This window comes from Orcinus orca, chromosome 19 (assembly GCF_937001465.1).
Source record: "Orcinus orca chromosome 19, mOrcOrc1.1, whole genome shotgun sequence".
Lineage (NCBI taxonomy): Eukaryota > Metazoa > Chordata > Mammalia > Artiodactyla > Delphinidae > Orcinus > Orcinus orca.
In genome coordinates, this window is record NC_064577.1 from 40,742,057 (window position 1) to 40,768,355 (window position 26,299).

General features: G+C 50.1%; 2 protein-coding genes across 2 annotated transcripts in view; one reads left to right on the forward strand and one right to left on the reverse strand.

The window, feature by feature from the left end:
* The window catches only part of ATP6V0A1 (ATPase H+ transporting V0 subunit a1), an 81,156-nt gene extending 71,500 nt beyond the window's left edge, over positions 1–9,656 (reverse strand). Inside the window, exons 1-2 of the mRNA XM_033410738.2 lie at positions 9,519–9,656; positions 8,662–8,820 (exon numbers count right to left, since the gene is read on the reverse strand). The gene's annotated coding sequence lies outside the window, so the exon portion shown is untranslated. The remainder of the gene's footprint in view (positions 1–8,661; positions 8,821–9,518) is intronic.
* Positions 9,657–9,689: 33 nt separating this feature from the next.
* On the forward strand, positions 9,690–22,597 carry CAVIN1 (caveolae associated protein 1). Its single transcript, XM_004282819.3, has 2 exons — positions 9,690–10,160; positions 20,145–22,597. Exons 1-2 carry the CDS (start codon positions 9,690–9,692, stop codon positions 20,844–20,846), a joined length of 1,173 nt encoding a protein of 390 aa, XP_004282867.1. The 3' UTR covers positions 20,847–22,597.
* The last annotated feature ends 3,702 nt before the right edge of the window (positions 22,598–26,299 follow it).

Genomic DNA, 26,299 nt, shown 5'->3' on the forward strand with positions numbered 1-26,299 from the left:
TTTGCCTAAATGTGCACAGCTGCTAAGCACTTACTGTGCTTATTGAGAGTGTCTTGTTTTATAGATTTAGACTTTGTTCCAACTGCAAAGTTTAAAGGAAGAGGGGTCCTATCGTGTGCAACAGAATAGGGGTTTTTTGTTTCTTTTCTTTTAAAAATTTTTTTTTCTTTTTGGCTGCGTTGGGTCTTCGTTGCTGCGTGTGGGCTTTCTCTAGTTGCGGCGAGTGGGGGCTACTCCTCGTTGCGGAGCGCGGGCTTCTCATTGCGGTGGCTTCTCTTATTGCGGAGCATGGGCTCTAGGCGAGCAGGCTTCAGTAGCTGTGGCTCGTGGGCTCAGTAGTTGTGGTTTGCAGGCTCTACAGTGCAGGCTCACTAGCTGTGGCCCGCGGCCTTAGTTGCTCCGCGGCATGTGGGATCTTCCCGGACCAGGGCTCGGACCCGTGTCCCCTGCATTGGTAGGCGAATTCTTAACCACTGCGCCACCAGGGAAGTCCTATTATTTATTTTTTTAACATCTTTATTGAAGTATAATTGTTTTACATTGTTGTGTTAGTTTCTGTTGTATAACAAAGTGAATCAGCTATACGTATACATATATCCCCATATCCCCTACCTCTTGCGTCTCCCTCCCACCCTCCGTATCCCACCCCTCTAGGTGGTCACAAAGCACCAAGCTGGTCTCCTTGTGCTATGTGGCTGCTTCCCACTAGCTATCTATTTTACATTTGGTAGTGTATACATGTCCATGCCACTCTCTCACTTCGTCCCAGCTTACCCTTCCCCCTCCCTGTGTCCTCAAGTCCATTCTCTATGTCTGCGTCTTTATTCCTGTCCTGACCCTAGGTTCTTCCGAAACTTTTTTTTTTTTTTTTAGATTTCATATATATGTGTTAGCATATGGTATTTGTTTTTCTGTTTCTGACTTACTTCATTCTGTATGACAGACTCTAGGTCCATCCACCTCACTATAAATAACTCAATTTCGTTTCTTTTTACGGCTGAGTAATATTCTATTGTATATATGTACCACATCTTCTTTATCTATTCCTCTGTCGATGGACACTTAGGTTGCTTCCATGTCTTCCTAGCTATTGTAAATAGTGCTGCAATGAACATTGTGGTACATGACTCTTTTTGAATTATGGTTTTCTCAGGGTATATGCCCAGTAGTGGGATTGCTGGGTCGTATGGTAGTTCTATTTTTAGATTTTTAAGGAACCTCCATACTGTTCTCCATAGCGGCTGTATCAATTTACATTCCCACCAACAGTGCAAGAGGGTTCCCTTTTCTCCACACTCTCTCCAACATTTTAGCCAATGTTTTATAATTACTATACATGGAATATAACCTTTAAAAATTGTGAATCACGGGCTTCCCTGGTGGCGCAGTGGTTGAGAGTCCGCCTGCCGATGCAGGGGACACGGGTTCCTGCCCCGGTCCGGGAAGATCCCACATGCCGTGGAGCGGCTGGGCCCGTGAGCCATGGCCGCTGAGCCTGCGCGTCCGGAGCCTGTGCTCCGCAACGGGAGAGGCCACAACAGTGAGAGGCCGCGTATCGCAAAAAAAAAAAAAAAAAAAGCCTCCCTGACCATGATAACAGCAAAACTTTATTCCAGTTCAAACTGAATTATAATAAACAGTCCACTTATCCAAAAAAGAGGAGGGCTCTTGTTAATTGAGGGTTGAGGGTCCGGCAGGCGGACCCTCAACCACTGCGCCACCAGGGAAGCCCAAGGTTTATTTTCTTTAACTTGCTGGTAGCTCAGATTGAACTCGAGCAAGTCATTATCTCCAGTGTCTAGGAGATACTCATACTATGTATTAATTAAATTTGTTAAACTCTCAAAGGAGAGCTATATTTCCAAGTTATTTAGAAGAAACTCATTATTACCATCAGTTCTGCCTATAGGTGACACTGGGCGCATTAAAAAAATTAAACCTGGGCAGAAGACCTAAATAGACATTTCTCCGAAGAAGACATACAGATGGCCAAGAGGCACATGAAAAGATGCTCAACAATGCTAATTATTAGAGAAATGCAAATCAGAGATATCACCTCGCACCAGTCAGAATGGCCATCATCAAAAAGTCTACAAACGGGCTTCCCTGGTGGCGCAGTGGTTGAGAGTCCACCTGCCGATGCAGGGGACACGGGTTCGTGCCCCGGTCCGGGAGGATCCCACGTGCCGCGGAGCGGCTGGGCCCGTGAGCCATGGCCGCTGAGCCTGCGCATCCGGAGCCTGTGCTCCGCAACGGGAGAGGCCACAGAAGTGAGAGGCCTGCGTACTGCAAAAAAATAAAAAAAAAATAACATAAAATTATAAAAGTCTACAAACAATAAATGCTGGAGAGAGTGTGAAGAAAAGGCAACCCTCCTAAACTGTTGGTGGGAATGTAAATTGGTACAGCCACTATGGAGAATAATATGGAGGTTCCTTAAAAAACTAAAAATAGATCTATATAATCCAGCAATCCCACTCCTGGGCATATATCTGGAAAAAAAACATGGTTCGAAAGGATACATGCACCTCGGTGTTCATCTCAGCACTGTTTACAATAGCCAGAACATGGAAGCAGCCTAAATGTCCATCAAGAGACGATGGATAAAGAAGATGTGGTACATATATACAGTGGAATATTACTCAGCCAGTAAAAAGAATGAAATAATGCCATTTGCAACAACATGGATGGACCTGGAGATTATCATACTAAGTGAAGTAAGTCAGACAGAGAAAGACAAATATCATATGATATCACTTACATGCGGAATCTAAAAAAAATGATACAAATGAACTTGTTTACAAAACAGAAACAGACTTAGAGAACAAATTTATGGTTACCGGGTGGAAGGGTGAGGGGAGGGATAGCTTGGGAGTTTGAGATTGACATGTACATACTGCTATATTTAAAATAGATAACCAACAAGGACCTACTGTATAGCACAGGGAACTCTGCTCAATATTGTGTAATAACCTAAATGGAAAAAGAATTTGAAAAAGAACAGATATATGTAAATATTTGTATAACTGAATCACTTCGCTGTACACCTGAAACTAACACAACATTGTCAATCAGTGATACTCCAATATAAAATAAAAATTTAAAAAAAAACTTTTTTATAGAAGGATTTGTGCTAAGTATTGCTGTTACGCAAATAGTTCTAATTTCAAATTCCATCTATTTGTTTATCATAGAAGGGTTAAGCATAATCTCTACTAGGAAAACTTCTGCGATCAGAGTAATTATACACAGCAGGAAATAATAAAGTTGAATTTCTTTTCAAAATTGTGTACTATTCCATAATTTAAACTCTACTAATTCATTTTCTAAAATGATTCACATTGAAGCAAGTTTCCATTTATGTACCCCACCCCTTCAGGCCTTAGTTTCCTCATCTGAAAAACATTTAATCAGATGATCCCTAAGGTAATTCATGATCCTGAAAGAACATTGTATTACTGAGATCCCTTACTGAGCCAACATTCCATAATTCACTGATTTCAAGCCATAATTCTAAACTGAGTGCCTTCTGAATATATCAAAATGTGCTAGGTGCTGCATAGATTTCAGAAAAGTCCAAGCCTATAAGAATTTAGTTGAAGAGAGCAAACAGACACAGAAAGAAATACTAATGCAAGAGATGTCTAAGGGGATGTTGCTCATGGCATGTCTTTGGAATAGGGTCTATCAGGCAAACTGGAATAGCAGGAAGTTAATGTAAAGGAATAGAACGAATTAACAATAATAATCCACTTGTATTAAATCGTACAAAATCCGGCAGCCAAAAACGAATAAATCTCCACTATACTGAGTGGAGCCACAGAAGGTGATTGGTTTTTTGCCATGCCACAGGGCTTGCGGGTTCTTAGTTCCCGGCCAGGGATTGAACCTGGCCCCTGCAGTGAAAGGTCCAACTCCTAACCACTGGACTGCCAGGGAATTCCCCATAAGGCTTTTTTTTTTTGCAGAGGGAAGACAACAATCAAAGTAACTTTTTAGGGAGATTAATAGGCAGCGCTGTGCATGCCGGGTGAATTGGAGGGAAGAGATTAGAGACAAAGAAATGGAAATGACATGGGCTTCGCTGGTGGCACAGTGGTTAGGAATCTGCCTGTCAATGCAGGGGACACGGGTTCGAGCCCTGGTCCGGGAAGATCCCACATGCCGTGGAGCAGCTAAGCCTATGCACTACAACTACTGAGCCTGCGCTCTAAAGCCCGTGAGCCACAACTACTGAAGCCCGCGCACCTAGAGGCCATGCTCTGCAACAAGAGACGCCACCAGAATGAGAAGCCTGCATACTGCAACAAAGAGTAGTCCTCACTCTCTGCAACTAGAGAGGGCCCACACGCAGCAACGAAGACCCAACAAAGCCAAAAATAAATAAATATAATTTAAAAAGATTAAAAAAAAAGAATCCACCTGCCAATGCAGGGGACACGGTTTGATCCCTGGTCCGGAAAGATCGCATATGCCGCGGAGCGACTAAGCCCGTGAGCCACAACTACTGAGCCCTCATGCCAGAACTACTGAAGCCCACATGCCTACAGCCCATGCTCTGCAGCAAGAGAAGCCACTGCAATGAGAAGCCTGTGCACCGCAACGAAGAGTAGTCCATACTCACCGCAACTAGAGAAAGACTGAACACAGCAATGAAGACCCAACGCAGCCAAAAAAAAATAAAATTTAAAAGAAAGAAAATAGCATTATGAATAAAAATAGAAAAGAAAATAGCATGAATGTTCATAGAATTTTTCATAAGAGCCAAAAAAAAAAAAAAAAGGAAACAATCCAACTGTCCATACAGACATGTAGCATAACTATACAATAGGATTTTATGCAACCATTGTGTACTGATAAACACTGCTTGTCCCCACGGATCACTCGGAACAAAATGCTTATTATCAAAACTTTGCTTAAACTTATCTCCTTTCAGGCCCCTGACCTTTGGCCCACTCTTAGCCTGAGCCAACACACAACCCATCCTGAGGATAGGCTGGCTTCAGAGAAAAGCGTTCTCTGCTCTGCTCTCTCATCATGCCACCCTTTCATCCCATTCCCTGATCCTCGTTCTTTCTAGCCTTGTTTACTCCTCTCTATAAAAGAAAACCCCTTTTTGCCTACCCCTTGAGACACCTGCAGATCTTATGGTCACAGCATTCTCTTTATTACATTAGATCCCCTCCCCTGACTGCCATAGTCCCTTTCTTCCCCTGCAATAATCCTTTCTAATAAAGTCTCTCTTTACTAATTCTGGATTTGTTCTTTATTTGACAGGTTGTTTATTTGGGGGGTTATGAAACTGTTCTAAAATCGATTATGATTGCCACCTCTTCGTACTAAAAACCATTGAACTGTACACTTTACATAGGTGAATTGTATGGTATGTGAGCTGTATGTCAGTAAAGCTAGTGGTTGTCGTTTTTATTTTTATTTTTTGAGCGGTTTCAAAAGCTGGGTTTTTTTAAGACTATGAAAGAAAGAAAAAAAAATGTTAGCAAGCGGGACGAGAAATACTGTAAATAAAAATAATACAACCTCACAAAGGCCAAGAGGGAGAGTCTCAAGGGCAAACTGGTCAGCAGTGCTAAATTCTGTGGAGAGTTCAAGTAACGTTAGAAAAGGAGAGATAATTGGTAGAATGTGGAGTTTATTGGTGATTTTTAAGTGCTCTTTTAGTAGAAAGGAAGCCACCTTTTTGGCTTAACTGCAGAAATTTAAGGACTGAATTGAGGGTAAGGGATATGTAGCAGCAGTTCTAGAAAACAATGAATCTGAACAGGAGAAAATGGATGGACCCAGCCTTGGGAAGGCAGGAAGGTAAAACCAATTAAGACTGTAGTTTTGGTTTATGTTTGTTTTTTATTTTTGGGATAAGAGACCAGTGCATGCTGAAGGCAGAGGAGGAAAAGAGATTTGATGGCATTTCCATTCCCTTATTTTCGTGACTTTTCTGTTTATCAGCCAGACTCACTGCTTCCCTGAGACGAAAATTCTCACCCTGCAGCAAATTCCCTGTGTTCTTTGAATGTTTTCAAGCACCACGCTATGCATAAATTAGCACTTAATAAATAATTCTCATTGCTTTCTGGTTCAGGAAAGCTACCCTATATATTAATGTTTGAAGGAGAAGAAAGGAAGGGATTTTTGAGGAAGAGAAATATATAAATATTATAGGCACTTTTCCTATATGTCAGAGAAGCAAGAATAGTGCTTATAAATCTGGGGAGAAAAACATCTCTGCTGTCTTTGGCAGCTGTAAGCCAGCTGCTGAAGACTGGTTTTCCATTCGGGATGGCTTCTCTGATGTGACAACACATCATTCATCCCAATCATTTATTGTTAACAAAACACATTGTCTCCCTAGGGTCTCTTCCAGCACGACCCAAAACTGAATGGAACATACTGCACGCTGCACCCCTCACACCTTGTTGGGGGCTCCCTCAGTGTAAGCTGGTAAGATTTAAGGCAGAACCTCGATAAGAGATGAGAATGCCTGGCTGCTCTCCCACCCACCCAGCCTGTACTTTCACGCCTCACGTCACTGCAGGAAGGGTAGGGGGTGGGGTGGGGAGGAAGGCTGTACCCTGTGAACCCTTCCCTATTCTCCCAGGAAGTAGTGGGAACCTTCCCAGAGCACCTTCCACTTTGTATCAGAAACTATTTGTGCATCCATCTCCTCATGCTACGCTATGAGCTTCTCAACAGGAGGGACTGGGCTTTATTGAAGTCCCCAGCCCAGTAGCTGGCTCCTGGTAAATAGTCACACTTTGCTGAACAAATGGATGGATAGAGGAACACGATAGAGAGCTGTGAGATTCCAGCTGCTGACAGGGTTGCATCCTGGTGTTCTTTTTCTGGGCCAAAGGGTTGTTTGTTTCCATCTCTCTGTCCCTTTTACAGACCCTGCCTCACCAGCTGAAAGCACACAGTGGAACACTGTGCCTTTCAGCAAATAGAGTGAGCAATGGAAAATGCAAAGCATCAACCCTGAATACAAGCTATGGCATGCTGAACACAATTCCAAATGAAGAGAAACTGCTTATTTTCACTGAAATGGAGTGGAGTCCTCTGGGAAGGATTGTTTGGCTCCAGTTCTGGGTGTCGGTGTTGATAAAGCTGGTGCACCAAGGCTCAGCACGCCCCCTGTCGGATTTAGCTGGCATTTAGTAAGAAGAGGAACAGGAGAGAAACTTTGTCTGGTGCAAATGCTTCTCTTGGACATAGGCAAACGGGGAGGGTAGGGCTCTTTCTGCGAAATTCTTCTCTGTTAAAGAGGCATCAAATGAGTCAGAGACTCCACAAATACGGACATTCCTTTTTGAAGAATAGAAATACTTTCCTGATGGGAAAATCAGATGGCATGGACTTGATTCCTTTTAGCAAGCATGCAACCACAAAAACAAATCAACCAGTAAAACTCCTCTTCAGGACCCCTCCCCCACCAAGTGAGGTTTAAATTGTAATGTGTATATGTCCATTGATAGAGAACTGGTTAAATAAGTATAGTATCAATTCATCCCTACATTGGAAAACAAGGCAGCTCTGCATGCACTGATATGGAACAATCACCAAGATATATTAGTAACTGACAGAAAGCAAAGTGCTGAGATATATATATATATATATATATATATATATATATATGGTGTGCAGAGACTTTCTATAGAAGATTCCACAAGAAAATATAACAACTGTTGTCTCCTTGGCCAGAAATTAGTTTGCTGCAGGCAGGGATAGAAAGAAAACTTCTTTTCACTATATTTCTTTGTGTGCTATTTGCAATTTGTACCTTACGTGTCACCTATGAAAATAATCTAATCAATTTTAAAAAGAACCTTATGAAGGTCCAGTAAGGTTCTCTACTGTCACTCTTCTTCCTCTCTAGAAGTCTTTTCAATCCTCAGTGGAAGGAACTTAAACTGCTAAAACACATTTTCTCTCAAATTCTAAAATAAATTGGCAATCTGTCAGTTCTAGTATATAAATACATGTGATTTCTATACCAGTTCATTCTATTTGAATCTCAGATACGAAAGCCACCTGTTTCTGTGGAAACAGCTATTGAAGTGTCAGGGGAAATATTTTGTTCAATAGCTGTTGGGACTATTCCGGATGATCCCACGCTATCCCAGGCAGTGAGCTCTTCAGCACCTTTCTGGGTTGGTGGCTTCTCTGACTGGATTAATAGGGCCCAGGGTCCCCACCAAGCAGTTTTTCACTCTGCCTAATGATAATGAATGCCAGACTAGAACTGACCTTTTGCCAAGACCATCATCTACCCAGCTGGGGAAACCCAAGGTTGGTTTCCTAACCAGGGAAAAGGTTTGCAGCTTTTCTGGGGGAAAGGGGGCTGGTGCTGCTTCAGGGAACTCACTGCTCCAGTGCTGTGGGAGAGAGCAAAATGGGGGAGAATTGGCACTCTCTCTCCCCCGGACTTCTGAGCTGAGGGCCTTTCTTGATCTTGCTCAGAACTGCCTGCTCCTCGGTACCCATCATGGTTGAAAATATGTTTGTAGTTAAGCCTTAGGCCGACAGGCTGGCGGCACATTCGGGTGAGCGTCTGCTCCTCCCTGACCCAGTGAAAGATACAGCCTGCTAAGGTGGAAAGTGCAAGAGAGGAGTCCTGACACCTGGTGTGAGTGCCAAGCCAACGCTAACCTGCTGGTAACCTCCTGGTAAGTCACTTGCCCTCCGTTTCTGGTCCGTCAAGTGAGCAGGTGGCCTTTGATATCTCAGATTGCTGAGCGCGAGTCTCTGGGCTCCTGAGAGATGGATGACTCCCAATCCTGCTCTCTGAGGTGAGTGTCAGCCAGGGCTCTGGGGCAGGCAGAAACACGGGGAAAGGTGATTTTTAGTGAGTAAAAAGCTTTAGTTTTTACTTTATTGCCCATCTTAATCTTCCTCTGTTAGAATAATTCTAAGAGGAACCTAGAGGAGCTTGGTGGCCCCTTACTACCGCTGTGACTCTAACTTAAGTTCTCCCTTCCCTTCCACAAACGACCCCCAACCTTTTAGAACAGTGGTGGGTAACTTTGTGGGGGGGGGGTAGTTAGAGGCCCCTTCGAAAAGACTGTGGAAGCCATGGGTCCTTTCCCTCTCAAAAACTGGACACAGGCAAATACTACAATATTTTGCACGTAACTTCAGGATATCCTGTCCCACCTGACGACCTAATCTAGAACTTAAAAAGGGGGAGGTGGGTTAGCCGGTGAGCGAAAAGAGCGAGAGGGAAAAGTAGAGCAACACTCTAGGACCTGTTTTCCTACCGCAGCTCACATTCCTCCGCCCCAGTCCCGCTCCCGCCGCCTCCGCTACCAGCGGAGGCCCTAGTCTCCCGCTCCAACTATTCCAACCATCCTGGGAAGGGTGGGGCGCTCGGCTCTTGGGTCCCCCTGGGTCGCCCCCCCTTCCCTAGCATCGGTCTCCCCTTCTGCCCCGGTCCCTCCCTTTCTGGGGCCGAGCCAGCCAATGGGGGACGAGACTCCGGGATTTGGCCTGGGAGCCAGGCAACTCACCGATCCCCCGCCCCACAGTTCTGGCCGCCATCCCGGTGCGCACGGACGCGGCTCGAATTTCCTCCGCTATCCGCTCTCTCTCGCTCTGCCCCCTCCCGCTCTTCCTCTTCTCCGGGTCTCCCGATTCAGCTCCAGATCCACCCGGCCGGCCCCGCACGGCTCCGGGCAGCCATGGAGGACACCCAGCTCCACATCATCGAGCAGCCGCTTCCCGGGTACCCCGACGCCGGAGACCAGGGGTCCTCCACCATGGGGGCTCCGGCGGCGGAGGAGCCGTCGGGGGCCGGCTCTGAGGAGCTGATCAAATCCGACCAGGTGAACGGCGTGATGGTACTGAGCCTTCTGGACAAAATCATTGGCGCCGTCGACCAGATCCAGCTGACCCAAGCCCAGCTGGAGGAGCGGCAGGCGGAGATGGAGGGCGCCGTGCAGAGCATACAGGGGGAGTTAAGCAAGCTGGGCAAGGCACACGCTACCACCAGCAACACCGTGAGCAAGTTGCTAGAGAAGGTGCGCAAGGTCAGCGTCAACGTGAAGACCGTGCGCGGCAGCCTGGAACGCCAGGCCGGCCAGATCAAGAAGCTGGAGGTCAACGAGGCCGAGCTGCTGCGGCGCCGCAACTTTAAAGTCATGATCTACCAGGTGAGCTGGCGGGCGGACCCCGCCCAGAGGCCCGCCGTCCCCCGCCCGGGGCTTGGGGTGGGGGGACCTACCCGAGGCGCGGCTCTCCCGCCAGCCTGGCCCGGCTCGGGGGACCCGCCCTCCTTCCAGCGAGCGTTCCTGGGGTGGAGTGGGATGGGCGGCGGGCTCCTGGAGCGCAGAGGGGCGCGCTCTGCATCCTGCGCTCCCTCACCCAGCCCCTCCCTCTGGTGTCAAACGCGTAGCGGAACCGAGTTAGGGGGCTGGACTCGGGGACACTGCCCCTCGCAGATCGCTCCCGACATGGCTCTGTCAAAAGTCTTCCTACTTGGAGGAAGTTTTGGGGAGAGCCGCGGTGCCTGGCGGCCGTTGGGGCCCCCTGTAAACGGACACTGGCGGCGCGGCCCGTGTTTGGGGCCTCCGGCGCTGCCCGCCCGATATAGCGGGTGATTCAGGGCTCAGGCACGCACCGCGGGGGCTGCGCCAGGCGAGGGACGCGACTGCCAGCACGCCCCCGCGGACCCCGCATCAGCCTAGGCCGCCCACGCCGCCCCCTCGCTGCGATCTGCTCCCGCCTCGCGGCACTTTCGGCCCTTGTGGACACCCTAGCCCGCGGCGTGCATGTACCCTCAATCTGTTGGAAGCAGCCGGCGGGAGGGTGGCCCGCGGCCTGAGGAGTCCTAGAGGGTCTGGTGGAGGGGAGGGGACAGCTCCCCACACCCGGGGCCCCGCGATCTGGGCGCGGTGAGTCACCCTGCATGCCTGCGGGGGCGGCCGAGGAGCTGGAGGACAGGCGGCGGGAGGCTGGCGTGCCCCAGGCTCCGCCCAGACAGCTTGTTGCTTCCTTTGCACCTCTCCCCATTCCTCCCGCCTGGTTGAAAATGGAGTTTTTGTATCCTAACCCCATGTAAACCTGGGAATCTCAGCATTGCTGTTCCTCTCCACTCTGCCTCTCCAATCCCATTAGGGGTGGGTCTGAGCCGAGCGCTCCGTGATCTTTGATGGCGTGGGAATGTGCCCAGCCTTGCCTCCTCTCTGCTTCCCGCGGGCCTGGTTGATGTTCCCACCCAAGGAGGTGAGATCGTGGGGGTGGAAGGGTTAGTCTATGTCCCCTCTTCCCCTTCCTGCCCCTACCAAAGGGAATGGAAAGAAAAGAAGGCCAGATTTCCCACATCCCCCCAGGGAGAGGACTTCTGTCAGGAAGCTGTGGTTTCACTGACTGCCCAGAGGCCCTGGTACACTGGGTTCTGAGTGACCATCAGGGATGTGGTGAGGTCCTTGGCTTGGTCAGTGTGGTGGAGCTAAGAGAAATGCAGACTGGGACAAGTTTGGGGGCAGTAGACATACATGAGCTGACACTTATCTGAGGAGGTGGTGGTGGGACAGAGGCTGAAGTGGCGCTCCCCCAACCGACCAGCGCCCAGGGACTCCTCCTGAGAGGTACTTGGCCTTTAAGCAGTTTGCTTCCCCCATATAGCACTATCTGATAGAAAATATTTGCCCAGAATTGTTTCTACTTAATTTAACTGCTCCGAGGAAGTAGGATGGGGTGTGTGTGTGCATGTGTGTGTGTGTGTGTGTGTGTGTGGTGTGTGACTTTTAAAGAGAACTGCCTAGTGCTGGGGTACATCAAAGCAAGGAGAACAGGGCAGGGGTGTGGGGCAGCAAGCCAGCTCTGTCTTTTCTCCAGAGCCTGGTGTGGTAGAGAGGAGCCATGTAGGGCTTGGATGGGTGACCCTTCTCACTTGAAATGTCCCAGACCGCAGAACCTGGGAAAATTCTCAGCCTGGAGGTAAACCTCCTTATGTCAAAGATGGAGATTCTGAGAGGACAGGTATGGAGAGAGACTTCTGTGCAGAGGCCAATGGCGTGTCTCTGTTACTGCCTCTCAGCAGTTGGCACGGATTGTGTGTCTGTATATTGTGTATGTGCCGTGGGGAGGGGGTCTAATCACAGGGTGGCTTTGACTGCATCAAGGTCAGTGGGGGACAGAGAGTTGAGGGAGAAGGAATAGCTCAAGCTGGGGACCCTGAGCCCCCAAACCACAGGAGAAATAACTAATACCTAAAGTGGTCCCGACCCACAGAGGAGCTCAGAGGTAAGGAAAAGATTCCAGCAACAGGGAATCTTCCCTGAGTTGCAGAGCAGATGTTCCAGGTGGGGGCGAGGGGGTGGAGTACTCAGCTTCTGGAGGAAGTTGGAGGCTGCTCCTCCCTGAGATCTGCAGGCCTGGGAAGAGAATGAGGTAAAAATAGCTCTGGGCCTTGGCAGACCTAATAGGGAAGATTGGGGGCAGCAACATTTACGATAAACTCAGGCTGAGGGGGTAGGATGTTTGGGTGGCCAGGCAGAGAGTTTTGGAAAAAGGCCTCCTGGGATGATGTGAGTTTTCCAGTGTGGGAGCAGGGGAAGTGGTATGGTATTCCCCACTGCAGATGTGGGAGGTGGTGATGTGGCAAGGAGGGGTAAGGTGGAGGGAGCATGAAAGGGTGGGAAGGCCTCAGCTGTGGGATCAAGCCACCTGGCCTCCCACACCTTCTTCCTGGGGAATAAAGGAGGGAATCCCTTGTGTGACCCCACCCAGATTCAGGGAACTGCTAGACATAATGATTTCACGGGTTATGTTTGCATTTGACACCTCCCTACACAGACACAGACACACACGAAATTCAGCCCTTCCCATCACAGGATATCAGGGCCCTCACCTTGAACCCACTTCTGAGTCATTACTGTCCTTCTTTGGCATTTCTCTTCCTGTCTCCCAAACAAAAACTAGCAGTTGGCATCCCATCCTGTCAGGTGACACCTCATTAGGCAACAGCTAGTGAATGAGAGAAGTGAATTCTACTAGTAGCTAGGGGTAGTGGACTGAGAACCGCTGGGAAGATCAGGCCGACTGTGGGCACCATGCAATAGGAGGAGCTGTGGTCATTAAGAAGCCAATTCTCCCAGACGACGACTAATTTGGATATTGTTAGAGTTCTTCTAGAATCCAGAAAGGGAGGCTAAACATTTTCCGAAGTAGTTTTGATGAGGCATGGGTCCTACCCATGGACCCATCAGACCTGCTCCAAGTGCTTGAGGACAGGACCAGGAAGCAGTTAAGGGCTTAGGTGGCTCATGGGCATTAAAGGGGAGGATACCAGGACTGGAATGAGGGCCTGCTGGCTTCTCCTCCTCAAATCCTAACCCAACCTATAGCTCCTTCCTGGACTCAAAGCAAATCAGGGCTATCTGGTTCCAGAAGAACCCCACACTTTTGTCCAAAATTCTTCCCAACTTGGGGCTCTGGTCCCTCTCACCCCGTACCCCGGTGGCCTAATGGAGAGAGTGTTTACCATACCCTTCCTCCAAAGAGCTAGCTTTGGTTTGTTTTTCCTGGTCACTGGATCCAAAGCAGGGAGCATGGGAGCATATTCTTAGACGTATTCCTAAGACCAAAGGAAATCATATTCTTCTCTCTGATTTTTTTTTTAAAGCAAATAAAGTCTGACTATTGTAAAGGTCAAAATCAAAAAGGGAGGAGATAGCACAGAGTGCGCAACTGATAGGGAAAGGGAATATTGTTGCTAGGCAACCAACTGCAGAGATGAGTGGTGGTTTGTGCTATTATTTTGAACCATACCATTGTGAATATTTCATCATTCTGTCACTGTAGACTTTTTGAGCTGGAAGATGCCTTGGAGATAATCAACTTCAGCTCTTTTATTTTGTAGTGGAGGAAGCTGAGGCCCAGAGAGGGGAAGTCACTTGCCTACTGTCATTCAAGTGATTGGGGGTCAAAGCTGGGGCAAGAGCCCAGGTGTACCCCTTCTTCTGCTACACTTTCTGCTCCCGGCCTCCCCCTTCTGTTCCCGGGCTGTGCAGAAGAAATCAGGGAGGAGGCTAGCCCTAAGCTAGTTCTGGCTCCTTCATTCTCTGAGGGAGATAGTTGCACAGTCCTGGCACCGGGGCTGCTGTGTGTGCGTGCGTGCGTGCGTGCGCGCGCACGTGCAGTGTGAGCTGAGTGGCTACGGTTGGTGGTCATTAGCTGCTCAGCCTCATGGTGCTGAAGCAGAGGCAATATGTGGTCACCAATGGCAGTGGAGGAGAGGGGTGCTGGGTATAAGGAGTGGAGCTCCCTGGCCAGCAGGGGTGTCCCCTGGCTAAGAGAGGACCACATTGGCTCCTTTCTCCTCAGCCTCCCTGCCACTCACGCCTTCTCCCTGTATCCTACAGGGAAGGTCGGCACCTGCTTCTTTGGGTATTTGTGGCTGCACGCCTTACTCAACACTGTTGTCGCTGGAGTCTGGTAGTGCCCCTAAATATCCCTCTCCCCTGACTTCTCCTGATTGTCCAAAGCAAGAGTGGCACCTCAGCCACTCAGGAGGGAGAGTTGGGAGCTGCTGCTGGGTGCCTCAGGACATAGGCCCACTGGTTGTAAAAATAGCTTGGGGGCTTCCCTGGTGGCGCAGTGGTTGAGAGTCCGCCTGCCGATGCAGGGGACACGGGTTCGTGCCCCGGTCCGGGAAGATCCCACATGCCGCAGAGCGGCTGGGCCCGTGAGCCATGGCCACTGAGCCTGCGCGTCCGGAGCCTGTGCTCCGCAACGGGAGAGGCCATAGCAGTGAGAGGCCTGCGTACCGCAAAAAAAAAAAAAAAAAATAGCTTGGTTTGGGGGGGTTTTTTTTGGCCGTACCGCGCAGCATGCAGGATCTTAATTCCCCAACCAGGGATCGAACCCATGCCCCCTGCAATGGAAGTGCAGAGCCCTAATCACTGGACTGCCAGGGAATTCCCCAAAATATCAATAGCTTTGTTTTTGATCCTGATTTCTCTGTGCATCTGGGTGTCTGATGGCCCATAAGTGGGTGGGGGGGATGGGTGGCAAGGGAGGCAGGAGGTGGGGATGTGGCCAAAGGGAAATAGCCAGGATGTCCCTCGTCCATGCCTCTCCCTCTCCTTATCCGGGGCGGCACCCGCGCCCACCCTGCCCTGGGGAATAACTGGGATCAGCAGCATCTGACTCAAGACAGTGAAGTTGTTTGCCTTCTCTTTTACTCCTTGGAGACTCCCCAGTTGGAGTCTAGCAAGTGGCCTCTTAGAAAACTCCTTCCCCGCCCCCAGCAGCTTCTTTCCCCCATCACTGCAACCTCCAACAGCATCATCCCACGACCACAGCAGGGTCGGGGTAGAAGGTAGGAGGCCAAGGATGGGACTGGGGAAGATTCTAGAGGGAGGCAGGGAGGTGGTTCTGATTAAACTGTGGTTATTAATTCATGGGCCTGGGTTTGTCCCTCCCCTTTCGGCCCTGGGGCCCTCTTGTTGAAGCATTTAAACTGTGGTGTCTTTCCATCCTAATCCTTGTGTGCTCCCCTCCCCTCTACTCACCAGCCCCAACTCTGCATGCCAACCAAGGCTTCCTTCCCCCAACTCTGTCCACACCCATCCCAAGCGCCACTTAAACCCCTTTTCCTCATCTTAGCCCAAGAAGAAGCTGAATGTACCCTCAGACCTGGCCACATCCAAGATCGTGCCTTTTGACCTTCTGCCTGAGACTGAGCCTTTTGACCTGAAGCCTGAGACAGTGCCTGAGCTCTCACCCTTTGACCAGACACCTAGGACCCTGCCCTATTACCCAGAGCCTGGGCCTCTGCCCACCCCAGAGGAGCCAACAGCCGGTGGGGGTACTTAGGGTCTCCTGGGTCACATGGGGCCATGGGCATGGGGTGTCACACACCCAGTCCACCCCCAGCTCACTGCTTAGCAGTGGCCAGTCCAGGGTGGCTGGTCTCTTCCAAGCCACTGCCCCTTGTGACTGGGTGATGGGTATTGTGAAAACACTCTCTCATTATGGGGAGTTCAGGCAATGGGGTGGGAGGTGATGGGAAGGGCCATCCCCTACGTCTTGGTTTCTGTCTTAACGGTCGATGCTCCAGACACCACACCTGAGCTGCACCCACGGCTGCCTGCATGAGATAGCCTGCAACTGCCCACACTTCTGATGCCCCCTCCCCTCCCCTCCCCCTCTGCCTCCTCCTCAGGGACAGACCAGTTTGGCTCAAAGCCTCTTTGGAGAGGGCCCTCATGAAGCCCAGGCCTGGGGTCTGTTCTGTGCCCTCTCTAGCCGCTCTCTACAGTTCGGGAAAACACTGACGCTTATTTTTTTCCAGTTTTTTTTAGCAAGTGTTTTGCAAAGCGATCCCTTATGTTTGCCAGATCCTGCTTTGGGTGGGGCACCCAAAAGCTGCCAATCAGGAGGCCAGAAGGGGGCACATTTTCATTGGCTCTGGCCTCCCTATGGCACAGTGTTTCTCAACCTTTTTGTTTGTTTGTTTAATAGCATTTTCCTAAGGAGTTCCTTTTAGACATTTTTTTCCCCTAATTGTCCTCTCCCCCATGAAATTTTTTTTATTTGAATTTTCTTTTACTTTATTTATTTTATACAACAGGTTCTCATTACTTATCTATTTCCCATGAAATCTTAACACTACAGATATACTATATATCAGGACTCTTTGGAGCCCCACAAACTATTGCAATATCTAAGATTTGTGCCCTCCCCCGCAAGAACCAATTTCCACCCACTTGGGGGCAACATGCCCCCTGTTGAGAATCATGCTATAGCAGAAAAGAAGGACCCTTCTACCTTTAGTGTCTTTCACCCCCTTGTCCTGGCAACCTAAAGTGGAGGTCCTGAGTTTTTAAGACTGCCCTCTCTTTCACCTCTCCCCATCTGCACCCTCCTCTAACATGGTCTCTGAGCAGATCCAGATCCTGGGTCTCTGAATGACCTCTGCAATGTCTTCTCTGGCCATTCACAGGCAGTGGCTGGGTACAGAACTAAGTCAAGAGAGGCTCTACCCAGAGCCATATGACACCTGTCCCTTCTCCCTGACAAATGTGAAGTGCCTGGCCAAGGACCAGGCAAATAGTAGGTGCTCAATTAAATTATAATAATATAAAAATCTTCCTAAGTCAGAGGATCTTAAGTTCATATAGCAGGGTTAGGGAGTGGAGAGGAAGGGGTGGAAGCCATCCTGGGGCTCCTCTAAAATTCATCCTGGACTGGCACTTTCCTGGGTTGGGGAGCTGTGTGTGCTTGGTGGGGGGCAGGGGAAGCTGTGCATGCTTTTGTTCAGACCTGGTCATTAAAGGTAACTCTGGAAACTAAGCCTGTTGGGACTGGTGGTTTTGTTTAATAAAAATGTAGAAACAGAACAAACAGAGCTCTCTCTCCTTGCCACCCTGAGGCCCCTCCTTTAGCTTAGGAGCTCTGCCAGGGAAGTAGGGGTGGCACAGGGGTGCCCAGCCTCTGTGCCCAGGGTTGGGGGAGGTGTTTTGGGATTGTGTTGCTGGTTGTTGTAGCAACAGGCCAACTGGGTGGGCCCAAGACAGCACTCCAAAGCTGTGAGTCATAGGGAAAACCTGGCTTGGAAACGGGGAGAAAAGACAAAATCCATTAATGGAGGCAAAAAGCTAAAGTCATGGTGGTATATCCTCTCCAGCGCCAATCCACTGGATATTATCCGGGACTTAGGTCAAACAGTTTCTTCCCCTATCCCCTGACCTTCCACCAAAAAGGCAGCTCCTCTGGTGTAAGCCATCACTCTGGTGGAAGCCTACAATGAATGGCTTCCAAGTACCTTTCTGGACTGGGGGGAGACAACCCCAGATCCAGGAATAAACCTCCCCTCACTGGGATTGCTCCCTGATGTTGTATTTGAGACCTTTCATCAGGCACTAGGAAGACACGATTGGCTACAAGAAGTCTGGAACTCTCTCCCCAGCCTTGTTCACGTTCAAACTCAGCTGGCAAAGACCTTTATCTAGGAAGCCAGAGGCCAGGAAAACCAGCCAGCTCAGCCTTTATGGGTTGGAGTGGAGCAGAGGGGAGAATCAGGGGTGCTGGTGTGGGGCAGGGAGACAATGTGGATCTGTTTTCCAGCAGCAGGGACTGTTTCCTGACTACTTCCCACCCATCAAGCTTAATCCTTCCCTTAATTCATCCACATAGTCTGAGCTTAGTGAAAGGAGGCATTCTCCTTCAAACGTCGGGGAGTGTGGGTGGGTTTTTAGACTAGGAGGCTGTGAAGGAGAGATCAGAGCTGACATTTTTTGATACTAGGGCTGCCGGTAAATTCTGGGTGGAGATGGATGAAGAAGTAGCCGGGAGTTTAGATGATAGAGAGTCCTAACATGGTGTGTAAGAGAGAGCACTCGGGTAGCAGGCAGGGAGAAGTGATTGCAAAAGGGAGACCCAAAGGGTACAACTGGGAATCAGAGGGACTGCTAAGAGAGATTGGGACCCTCCTACACTCAGAGCAAGGAAAACACCCCTTCAATGCCTCCATGAGTGATAAGAAACAGGATGGACGGACTGCCACAGGATGCCCATGATAGTACCCAGCCAGCTGTGGCAGGTGGAGACTACAAGTCCCAGCATGCCCTGAGCCCTGGTCACCTTGCCTGCTGGGAGATGTAGTTGAGTAACGAGAGGTTGAGGTGGCTTGGTGCCCAGCAGAGCCGGTGCCCAGTTTGGGAGAAGAGGTGGAGCCAGCATTCCCTCTTTGTCCCTGCTAATAATATTGACAGGGAGGGAAGGAAGTTGGGAGGAGGTGTTCCTAGTTTTCAATGTAAACCAGGAAACTCTGTGGGGATGTGGATGGGAGGGAAGAGGAAAGAGGTTGGGGGCTGGGGAAGGAATTTCTGTAGCAGGTGGTACAGAGATACCAAGCAGTCAACGTATACGTGTATGTGTGTGCGTGTGTGTGTGTGTGTTCATGGGACGGGTCAGCTCGTGTTGCCTCATTTTTCTCAGATGGGGTTTTCTTACAATTCTGCGAAACAATCTTTAGAAAACCCTTTAGAAAAAGTACTGCCTATCATTCCTTTGTAGGAAGTCCCTAAAGAGAGTCTGGGCCAAAGAGGAGAGCCTGTTTACATTCTGGGTTATGTCCCCTTTTCCTGTCTGTGCTCAATCTCCCCTACCTTCTGGTGAGAGGTGATCCTGAGATTCTGAAATGTTGGTCCAGAGTCAGGATCTTGGAAAATCTTCCCGGAATGGAAAGCAGTGCTGGTGCTAGGTGTTCCCAGGGCAAGAGGGAAGAACTGGCTCTGAGCTCCAGGATCTCTTGCCCTCCTACTCCTGGTCCCTTGAGCTCCTGTTTGGGGGGAAAAAGGCAAGAATGGAAAAGCAATCTCTCCCTTCCATTCCAAGGCAGGGACGTCAGAACCAGAAGAAACGTCCAGGTTGGGAAGAAAACATGTCCTTGGCTCCCAGCCAGCTTCCTCCTCTTTCCTCAATTTCTTCATGAGGGTGGAGAACGTCCACTGGTGGAGCCAAACAGTATGAGGCGGGGGAGGGAGATAGGGCCACAGCTCTGCTTCCCTAATACTGGTTCTTCTGAAATGATACGAAGTCTGGGACACGCACTCCCTTTATGGTAAACTTGCCTTCAAGTTACCCTACTTGGGGGCCGCCTGAGATTGACTGTGAGCTCGTCCCCCTACCCGCACCCCTCAACCTAAACCGACTCTGCCCTTTGGTTTTGGGCCTGGCTTGGGCAGTGTGGGGCTCAGTGCACCAGAGGGCGCTCTGCCCATTTCCAAAATTAAGTTGTGGTCCCTGGGACGCAAAGGGTAAGGACTGGTTTAAAATGGGCAGTCGCAGGGCTCAAGGAGACGGTTGGAGGGCCGCAGAGATACTTAACTGAAGTGCGAAAACATAGGCCAGACTCCGATCCGAAGCTCGGTTCCCTCCTCGCCCTGTCTGTATAGTTACTATTCATTCAATACATATTTCTTGAGCGCCCACGAGGTGTCCAGCTCTGTGCCAGGCGCTGGGGATACAACGGCGAGCAAGTCCAGGCCGATTTCACGGGTACCACGCACTCCGCAGGATCACGGGTGCCACCGCCCAGCCCCGGGTTCGCCCGGCGTCCCCCCAAGTCCCCGCCCAGTTCTCCGGCTCTGCCCCCTCATCTGTTCGCTCTGATCTCCCTTTAGGATGAAGTGAAACTGCCGGCCAAAGTGAGCATCGGCAGGTCGCTGAAAGAGTCGGAGGCGCTGCCCGAGAAGGAAGGCGACGAGATGGCCGAGGGCGAGCGGCCCGAGGACGACGCGGCGGTGCTCGAGCTGTCCTCGGACGAGGCGGTGGAGGTGGAGGAGGTCATCGAGGAGTCGCGCGCCGAGCGCATCAAGCGCAGCGGCCTGCGGCGCGTGGACGACTTCAAGAAGGCCTTCTCCAAGGAGAAGATGGAGAAGACCAAGGTGCGCACCCGCGAGAACCTGGAGAGGACCCGCCTCAAGACCAAGGAGAACCTGGAGAAGACGCGGCACACTCTGGAGAAGCGCATGAACAAGCTGGGCACGCGCCTCGTCCCCGCCGAACGGCGGGAGAAGCTCAAGACCTCGCGGGACAAGCTGCGGAAGTCCTTCACGCCCGATCACGTGGTCTACGCGCGCTCCAAGACGGCGGTCTACAGGGTGCCGCCATTTACCTTCCACGTCAAGAAGATCCGCGAGGGCGAGGTAGAGGTGCTGAAGGCCACCGAGATGGTGGAGGTAGGCGCCGACGAAGAGGAGGGCGGCGCGGAGCGCGGCGAGGCGGCCGACCTGCTGCGCGGGAGCAGCCCCGACGTGCACACGCTGCTGGAGATCACCGAGGAGTCGGACGCCGTGCTGGTGGACAAGAGCGACAGCGACTGAGCGGGGCGCGGGGCTGTGCCCGGGAGGCCACGCCGCCCCGCCTCTCCCCGCCCCCGCCCCGATTCCTTTCTCTCTCCGAACTTTATCTTTCGCATTCTCTCTCTGCCCCAAACGGGCTGGGATATTTCTAAATTGAGAACACCTCCCCTCAAGTAGCACCCCTCCGAGTCTTACGGCTGTTAAGACGGGAGGGGGAGGCAGCTTGCCCCATGGACAGCCCCAGTTTAGGCATATGCTGGGTGGAAATGCAGAGGGCGGTGATGCACGTCCTGGGGATCCAAGTCGGGGATTCTAGAGGAACTTGCTGTCGTTTCCATGATTGGGCCCCCCTTGGGCAGGCTGCCTTCCCCGCACTTCTCCGTAACACTCACACCCAGCTGCTGTCATTCCTGCTCACTGAGCTCTTCTTTCTCATCCTGATCCCTGGCGGCTTCAAAGCCAAAATTACCGTGAAATGGAAGAGTGAATCTTGAAGAGGCCCCTTGCTCACATGGGAGACCCCATACTGGAAGGATGTGAAAGCAGCTTTGGGGAGCATCTGGGGCAGTGTCGGGGGAGAGAGGGCAGAGTGAGCCGTGACCCTGGATGAGGGTCTAGCACAGGCTGTATCTGCAAAAGGTGCCAATAAGGAAGGCTGGAGCCAGGCAGAGCCCTTGGGGAGCGGGGGCGGGGGGCATTTACTGTTTATGCATCTGCACCCAGGAGCACGTGGCTCTGGCTTTGAAAGAGAACAGGAAATAGTAGAAGGTGGAAATGGGTGAAAGGAGAATGTCCATTAGCAGCGTGAGAAACACAGCACAAGAATCCCATCTTACTGGGGTTCTCCGAGGACAGCAGGACCATTTTCAGGATAAGAAGGGAGGGCAATGTGAGAAATCCGCGATCCAAAGAAGAGAGAGGTAAGCCTCACCCCATGCCTCCACTGGGCATGGTGCTCCAGGGGCAGCCCATTTCTCAAAGCCCAGAAAATTAGGGTCCCAGAAGAGGGCAGCACCAGGCTGCGGAGAGCTGGTAGGTAGGAGGGAGACGGACGGGGAAAAGAACGAGGTGCTAAAGGCCAGGCCACCAAGCTGAGAGCTGGAGGGGAGGGGAGGAGAGTATAGAATTCCTGTGTGTAGAGCAGCCCAGACTTGGCCCACTCCTGGCAGTTTCTTCTCAAGATCCTTCCCTAGAGCTAGTTATAATAAAGCTGCAGAACTTGCCAGGACTTCCTTGTGGGTTCCTCTCCTGACTCTTTGGGTTGAGAGGGGTGCTGCTTCCAGTCCAAAAGCCTGATTTCTGATCAGGTTCTCCTCAGGACACTTTAGTCCCCCTATTCCTCCCCAGTAACGGTGGCTTGTCAGAAGCAAGGACAGACCCCCCTCACCCCCAAGTCACAGTCGGAAGAGGAGGGCTGAAGGCTCCCTCGTTCGCCCCCTACCTCCTGTGCTTTATCTTCTCTGCTCTGCATTATAGAATTGCAGCGAATTGTTTTTAAGGGGTGGAGGGAGGGAGCCTGGGGACACATCTTTTTTACAATACAAAGCTTTGCTTTTTTTTTTTTTTTTCCTGTTGGTTCCCTTCTTTCTTCTGGATGGTTGGAGACACATTGGCTGAGGGAGGATGGGGATTGTGGGACGAGGTCCCTTGGTGCTGATGGGCTGAAGGGGCCTGAGTTGTGGGCAGATAGAGTTTCCTGTGGGCTCTGGGGAGCCTCTCGTGTTGCTGTGTCCTGGTGAGCAGCCCGACCAATAAACCTGCTTTTCTAAAAGGATCTGTGTTGGATTGTATTCTCTGAAGGCAGTCACATAGGATGAGTTCCAGGAGGACAGGAGGGAACCAGGGAGGGAAAGAGAGAGAGAGAGGACCTTGCGTTTAAACGGGCCTCACTTACGTGGGTGGGGAGTGGGGGTGGGGTATTGTTATCATCCCCATTTAGAAATGGAAAAACACACACACACACAGTGACTGGTCTAAGGCCACGTAGCTGGTAAGTTGTGAAGCTGGGATTCTAAGGCAGCCTGGCTCTAGTCTGTTTAACTGTGTCTGTAATCTTGTACTGTCTAGATGCGCTTCTCGCTGTCAGAGCTTTAGTCCTCCAGACCCACCCAGTTAACTCTACTCAGCCTGAGCTTCCCTCAGATTCACGCTGCCAAATCAGACCTAGAGGAGGCAGTCTAGGGGAGAGGAAAAGTCAGAGGCCCTGACTCAGAGGCCTGAATGTCATAGAGAAGGGATTCCAGTGCATGGTATAGATGCCAGTCATAACCACACAGCATATTTAATTCTCCCCACAGCCCTGGGATGGGCACCACTTTTTTTTTTTTAAAGATTTATTTTATTATTTATTTTTGGCTGTGTTGGGTCTTAGTTGCGGCACACAGGATCTTTGTCAAGGCATGCAGGATCTTTTTCGTTGTGGCGCACGGGCTCGTTGTTGTGGTGCGTGGGCTTCTCTCTAGTTGTGGCGTGCGGGTTTTTTGTCTTCTCTAGTTGTAGCGTGTAGGCTCCAGGGCGCGTGGGCTCAGTAGTTGTGGCGTGCGGGCTTAGTTGCCCTGCGACATGTGGGATCTTAATTCCCTGAGCAGCGATCAAAGCTGCGTCGCCTGCATTGTAAGGCGGATTCTTTACCACTGGACCACCCCAGAAGTCCCTGGGCACCTCTTTCATTGTCTGTACAGCCTGTCTTCCCCATGAGCAGCCTGCCCTACCTGCCCACAAGTTATGGATTTCCTAGAGCAATGGACACAAATCATCATGTGGGTTCTGCCAGCATCAGAATCACCTGGGGGAGTGGTGTCCCTAATAAAAACAATGTCATTTCTGGGGCTGTATCCCCGCCTCCTGCTGCTACCTCAAACAAGCTGAGTCCTTCCTCAGGGGCCATACGTTTCCTTTGGACTCCCCTGCCTCCGCCCCCAGCAACAAGCACAGCAGTCTCGAGTTCTAAATCCCCCAGAAAGAGTCGGCCTTCCTCCAAAAAACATGACCACTAACACAACATCGTAAAGCAGCTATACTCTGATAAAAATTAATTTAAAAAAAGAAATGAAATTATACTATACTATACTCTGATAAAAATTAATTAAAGAAATGAAAATTGAGGCTGAAAATTCAGAGCCTGGGAGCCAGGAAAGCCAGGAGAAACCCACTAAGGATCCTCCTTCCTCTGGGATGTAGAGGTGCAGCTGTGAGAAGCAGGGAATGACGTCAGCACCCCAGCAGCGGAGAGAGAAGCCTGAGGGAAACGAGGAAGGGCCCGGGGATAGCAAGCCGTTGTTTACTTCTCTTACCCACAGCAACAAGGCTCCTGGCCCCTCCCACTTTGTTTCTACAAGCTACCCGCCTCACTGGTCCACCACACTTTCAATACCAGCCAAGTTACTTTGCTGTAACTTCCCTACGCAGTTCTATGTCACAGCGTGGGGCCGCAGCCCCAGAAGCTCTCCCCACATCAGAAATTATTCCTTTTCTTCTCTTGCGACTGAAGGGAGTTAGGAGGCTTTAAAGAAACAGCTGCCCACCGATGAACGTTACAAGGTCGCACTCCCACGAAGCATCTTTTTTACCAACCGGTCATGAACTTGCCCATCCATCATTAACACTATTTCCATGGGTTAGAATCAGACAATAAACTAGGGGTATTTTCTCTCAAAGGATCCCATCAAATGTTACCTGTGTTGACCAAAAAAAAAAAAAAAAAAAAGCACAACCTAAAAGTTGAGTTATGTTTTATTTGGCAGACATACTGAGGGCTTCAAGCCTGGGACACAGCATCTCAGATAACACTGAGAGACTGTTCCGAAGAGGCGAGAGGGAGAGCCAAGATATATAGGAGTTTTGCAAAAAGGCCAGGTAGTTGAAACATCAAAAGATTATTGTTAATTAAAGAAATCCAGGCATCTCAAGTTAATGAAATTAGAGCTGTTTTGCCTATGGGAAGATGCAAAATCTGGGCTCATTAAAATCGTTCCTTTGATATGCACCTCAGCTATTGGGGCCAGTATCCTGTGTTTTCTCATCCTGAGTCTCCTCAGGGTGCACCACTGGGGGTGGCTGCAGCAGTTGACTGCAGGATGGCGGGCATTCTTTGTTTCTATCCTGAGTTCCCTCAGGGCTCACTGTTGGAGCAGTTGTAATATGCTGGCTTGATGGCTGCAACATCCTTTGTTTACTGATAATGGCAGGCAGCGTTCTTAGGTCACACCTGGGATCTAAGGACGTTCCTCTGCAGCCTCAGATTGAGTTATCAGGTCTCTAAATGGTGCCTCCAAAGTCCTTATCCCTAAGAGGTAACTTTCCATTGGGGTCAGGAGAAGACAGCTGCAGCCAATCTTGGACTGGTCCAGACCTCATTTGCTCTCACCTGGAGTATTTGAAATGACTTTAGATGCTCTTTCCAATCCATTCCCCACATTACTGCTAGTTAGAGATAGAGATAGATACAGATATAAATATAGACATAGATATTTATATAGATTTTTTTAAATGAAAACATACTTTACGGTTTAAATGTCTTCCTTTGACCAAAGGGTTAAACTCCTTGGCATGGCTCACAGGATCCCTTGAGAGTTTGGTCCCTGCCTTACTGTTTGTTCTTCAATATACTCGTTAGGAGTCTGCTGGTCAGAAACGGACCACAGGGACTTACTTCCCTGGCCCTCCAGTGGTTAGGACTCCACACTTTCACTGCCGAGGGCCTGGGTTCAATCCCTGGTTGGGGAACTAAGATCCCATAAGCCGCGTGGCACGGGCAAAAAAAAAGAAAAAGAAAAGAAGGAAATGGACCACACGCTTTGAGGCCCGTGGGCCTTGGCTCAGGTTGTTACCGCTCTCTGGAATGGCCTCCCTCTTTCCACGTCCCTGCGTAAACCAACCACTTCCCCAGCTCCACCCAAGCCAAACTGATCATTTCCTTCTCAGGGCTTCCATAGAACTCTATGTCAATAAACATTTGTTGAATGAATTATAAGACTTTATTGCAAGTGTCATAAACTCGCCTCAAACTGGCTTCAGCAGAAAAAACAAAATGAAACAAAACAAACAGTACATATGGTCACCTTATTTTTTAAATTTTTTTGCAGTACGCGGGCCTTTCACTGTTGCTTCTCCCGGGCTTCTCCCGTTGCAGAGTACAGGCTCCGGACGCGCAGGTTCAGCGGCCATGGCTCACGGGCCCAGCCGCTCCGCGGCATGTGGGATCTTCCCGGACCGGGGCATGAACTCGTGTCCCCTGCATCGGCAGGCGGACTCTCAACCACTGCGCCACCAGGGAAGCCCTGGTCACCTTATTTTTGATAAAGGAGGCAAGAATATACAATGGAGAAAAGATAGCCTCTTCAATAAGTGGTGCTGGGAAAATTGGACAGCTACATGTAAGAGAATGAAATTAGAACACTCCCTAACACCATACACAAAAATAAACTCAAAATGGATTAAAGACCTAAATGTAAGGCCAGACACTATAAAACTCT